The following is a 4,388-nucleotide window of genomic DNA, read 5'->3' as shown; positions in this document are numbered from 1 at the left end:
TCACCTACAACTTTTATGTGTTCTGTACAAATTAGTCAAATATAATCCATGTATATTAATGATTGAAGGTATAGAGTTCAAATCTTAAAGTCTACGAGATAAAATTATAAAATTGTATTATATTCTACATAAAACAAAGTTAAACTTGATAAGAAGAAATTAAATAGTACTTGTAAATTTCAATAGGAAAAATTAAAAATGATGTAATGCATAGAGTTAAAGTAAGTTAGGTAAAATAAAAAAATATTTCAAGCGTGTTATGTGATCGTAGAATATCCTTAAAATTAAAGATTATATGGATCGGAATATTGGGCGACGAAAAAACATGATGGATGAGTGATATAACATTGTATGTTTAAATTCAATATCGAGGCCTTTTAAACACTACATATATAATTTTCAAAAAAAAAAGTTATAATTTTTTTTTAAAATTAACACAAATTTAAGTTCAAGACCGCATATGCGTTCAAACATAGCATATGCCATCTTCCATGGGCTGATGACCAATTTGAATCCCCACGGGCCACAGAAGCAGACATGTGAATTGCATTCAATTAAAGATGGAGGCGAAGAAGATTTGTGTGATGAAAGAGGCGTCTCCTCGGAATTTCAACTCCGCACTGGGGGGTAGTTCACTCGCGCACGCGTTGCAGGTTGATTCGCAAATTCTTATCGCAATTCAACCTGGTAAATTAATTTGTTAATAACGATCAATTTTCTCCCAAATTAATTTGAATTTTTGTAAGTATTTGCAAATACTGTTTTTCGATCTGATTGGATTGAGCGCAGTTGAAGAACATTTTTTCAAGAACTGGTTTCTCTTGATCCGAAAAGAACTTTACAAAGGTGGACGAAGAAGAAGAAACAAACAGAAAATTGATAACAGAAAGAATGAGAGAATCAAGGAAAGACCGTACTGCATCTATGTACAAGAAAATTTTCGCTAGAACACCACACGCAAATCTAAATCTCTGTACAGAGAGTCATCGACACAGAACCCTAACCTGACCGAAATCCCTGCAATAACATCGAGTGATGATCTTCCTCGATACGCTCTCACTGGCGGAGCACATTCACATTCACCACGGGCGATCTCCAAGGGGAAATTCTTCAACGCAAGACTCAACCCGCCAACACACCACACCAAGGAACGCTTATTCTAACTACACGCGGCGATCTCCCTCGGCACCGTCGGCGACGCGGCAGACCCCGGGGGCGGCTTCGCGGCCGGCAGCCTCGCCGAGAAGTTCCTCAGGGGGAACTCATCGTCGTAGCTCTCCTCGAAGCCTTCGTCGAAATTGAGCGCGTAACTGAGCGGGTCGTACCTGAAATCGTGCGACTGGCGGCGGCTCCGGCCGATCCGAGACATGATGTTCCGGCACTTGTCTCGGATCTCCGGCAGGTCTTGAGCTCTGGATCTGAGCCAGGAGGATGACGCTCTGATCAGCCTGGGCCGCTCATCGGATGGGGAGTCCAGAGTTTCGCGACGAGCGCTGCGAAAGCAGCAGGACAAGCATAGGGAGCTCTTGAGCTTGTGCTTGAGAGAAGAAGATTCTCGTTCGTCTTCCATGGGAGCGCAGGGGAGAGGATCGGGAACAGGGACGAAACAGAAGGTGGGCGTATATATATTACGAAGAAGGGCAAAACAAAAGGTAAAATGACGGATCAGGATGGAGATGGGAGGATACGTGGGTGCAGCGGTTTTTGTTGTCCGGATTTTAGGGCGCGTTGAGGGTTATTTTGGTCATTTGGACTTGACATCTTCCAATTCCAATTTGCATAAATATCTCAATTAGGGTTGCTTCTCACTCTTATCAAAAAGTGAGCAATGACATTCATTTTCATTGGTTTAATACGAGATTTTAATTATTTAAAAATTAATACTTTTTTTAATAATAAAAAGCAATGCTTTATAAATAATATATGCCACAAATGATGGGAAATTAGAGTGTGTTTAATAATAAAAACCAACGATTTATAAATAATAAAGAAAGGCGATGCTTTAAAGATGAAAAACCTTCCATTACACAAGTTTATAAAGAAAATAAAGAGAGGATAAAAATGAAAAAGGGAGTAGACTTTGCCTTTTTTAAGGTGATTCTTGATGAAATTTTTAGGTTCTCGTATCATATTGCTGGAATGGAAAAAGTTGGCATTGATTTTTGACTTATGGCTATGGAGCATACTGGGATGGTATGACTTGCATTTTAGGTGGTTGCCTATTCTTATTATAAATGGACTTATTTTACTAAGATGAAATATCTAATCTTAGTTGCTCTCTATTTCTTAGTTTGATTTGATTGTGTAAGTTGTAACGCCTCGAACCTGCAACTGGGTTCAGAGTGTTATTTTAAATAAATCTCTAATATCACAACTATCATACAAGCAGCAGAAACCATTCAAAACTCTAATACATTACCAGAGTATTAAAACTATGATAGCCACATATGTATTTTCCATGTTATATATATATGTAGCATCCCAACATAAACAAAAACATGATAAACTAGTGTCTCGCTTATACTTACAAAAACTACAAATCTAAACTCAGCCCCGAAGCTCGCTAGTTCGATTCCTCGTAGGCCTTGAAAAATAAAAGTATTTGTTGGGGTGAGACACCTCTCAGTAAGAAGAAATAAGTTTTCATCAGTGTGTGGCTAATATGAGTTTTAGTGTAGACAACATATATCCATTAATTTAATTTTAGAGAATTCTGTATTTTTAAACTGCAACTCGTACATATATAATAAAAAACCCACATGACTCATTCTAAAAATAAGCAGCACGAAGACTATCCCAAGTATATGAATTCAATAGTATAATAATTAGTTCAAGAGCCAGATTGTCAATCTACTCAGGGAATGCAGATTAATTCCAAACTCGTGTAAAAAGTTTACTGAACATGATTCATATTCAGTTTCTTGAGATTTTTGAAAGATTGTAATGAAATTTAAATAATGCGACACCTAAACTATGAATCTAACACGCATCAAATTAATGACAAGAAATGGAAAACAGTAAACAAATGATGGGAAAACTAACAATAAGATGGACGATAACAAATTTAATTGCAAAATACAATCTTACATTTAAACATTCACATAGGAAATAAATCATACGTTTGAAATTTCGGAAAAAAAGCCTAAAAAAAACTTTATTACGCAACTGAAGCATTCAACCACAAATTCATCAATTAAAAACCAACTTAAAAATTAAACTCAACACAATCAAGAAACCAAAATTTATTCCATCAATGATATTAAATATTAAAAAGAAAAAAAAATTAACTTTAATAATAAAAATAACCCAAACAAAATTTAAATTTCAACAATGAAAGAGAGAATAATAAAAATTCTAACAGAGACTTTAAACAAAACTGAAAGTAATAATAATCCTAACTTTAAATTGAAATAAACTAAACTCTTAATAATGAAAATAAAGTCTAATAAGATTAAAATAACTCAAAGAGAGAGAAGAGATGAAAGAGAGACGAGAGAGAGAGAAAACAAAAATTCATTAAAAAGGTTCTTAAACAAATATTTAAACCCAACTTTAAATTGAAGTAAACTAAAATCTTGACAAGGAAAATAAATCTAACAACATTAAACTAAGAAAAGAGAGAGAGACAGAGATGGGAGAAGAACAGAGAGAGAGAGAGAGAGAGAGAGAGAGAGAGAGAGAGAGAGAGCCGTGGAGTTTGTAGAGGCCCCTCCACGCAGCAGCAGCAGCTCATGTAGTGATCCTAAAAAAAATAAAAAAATAAATTAAAATTAAAGATAAAATTAAAATTTTGATAAATAAATAAATAAATTAAATAATAATTATTATTAATTAAAAAATAGAATATAATATTATAATGATATATATATACATAAACTAAAGCTTCCTAAAGTTAATCTTTAGGAAGCATCTGAATAAAAAAAAAAACAAAATGCTAAGGAAGCAGTTCCGTCTCCTCATCTCCTCTTTCCCACTCTCCTCAATCTTATCTCCGATATTCAACCAATCAAAAATCTAGAAATATCGTTGGGCTTTGTTCGTCGTTGCCGACACTTCTACTGGAGCGGATCTGTCATGATAGTGGCGTAGACATATCTCCTGGGGTAAGGTAAATTCTCAAACTTACCTCAATTTTTCTTAAATCATAAGCCCAATTAATGAATGAAAAATTATCAGGAGATTCGTAGGGAGATTCTCTACAATATATCTAGAGCAAGTTTTTGAATTGGAGCTCCGGGGTACCAATTCTAAATCGGGGGTAAGTTTAATAATTTAGGCTTTATTAAGCTATTTAGGGTATTCAGAGCTTAGGGGAATTTTAAGGAAAGTTACTCTAGTGATTGTGATGAGTAATGTAGTGAAGTTTGAATTTTAGGGTTTTGGGGATT

General features: G+C 34.8%; 1 protein-coding gene across 1 annotated transcript; it reads right to left on the bottom strand.

The window, feature by feature from the left end:
* Nucleotides 1-861: 861 nt before the first annotated feature.
* On the bottom strand, nt 862-1,841 carry LOC131157900 (uncharacterized). Its single transcript, XM_058112356.1, has one exon. It carries the CDS (start codon nt 1,568-1,570, stop codon nt 1,160-1,162), a length of 411 nt encoding a protein of 136 aa, XP_057968339.1. The 5' UTR covers nt 1,571-1,841; the 3' UTR covers nt 862-1,159.
* Nucleotides 1,842-4,388: the final 2,547 nt, after the last annotated feature.

Source organism: Malania oleifera, chromosome 6, assembly GCF_029873635.1.
Source record: "Malania oleifera isolate guangnan ecotype guangnan chromosome 6, ASM2987363v1, whole genome shotgun sequence".
Classification (NCBI taxonomy): domain Eukaryota; kingdom Viridiplantae; phylum Streptophyta; class Magnoliopsida; order Santalales; family Ximeniaceae; genus Malania; species Malania oleifera.
Note: the sequence above shows the minus strand (reverse complement) of the source record. Positions and strands in the feature narration are given on the sequence as shown.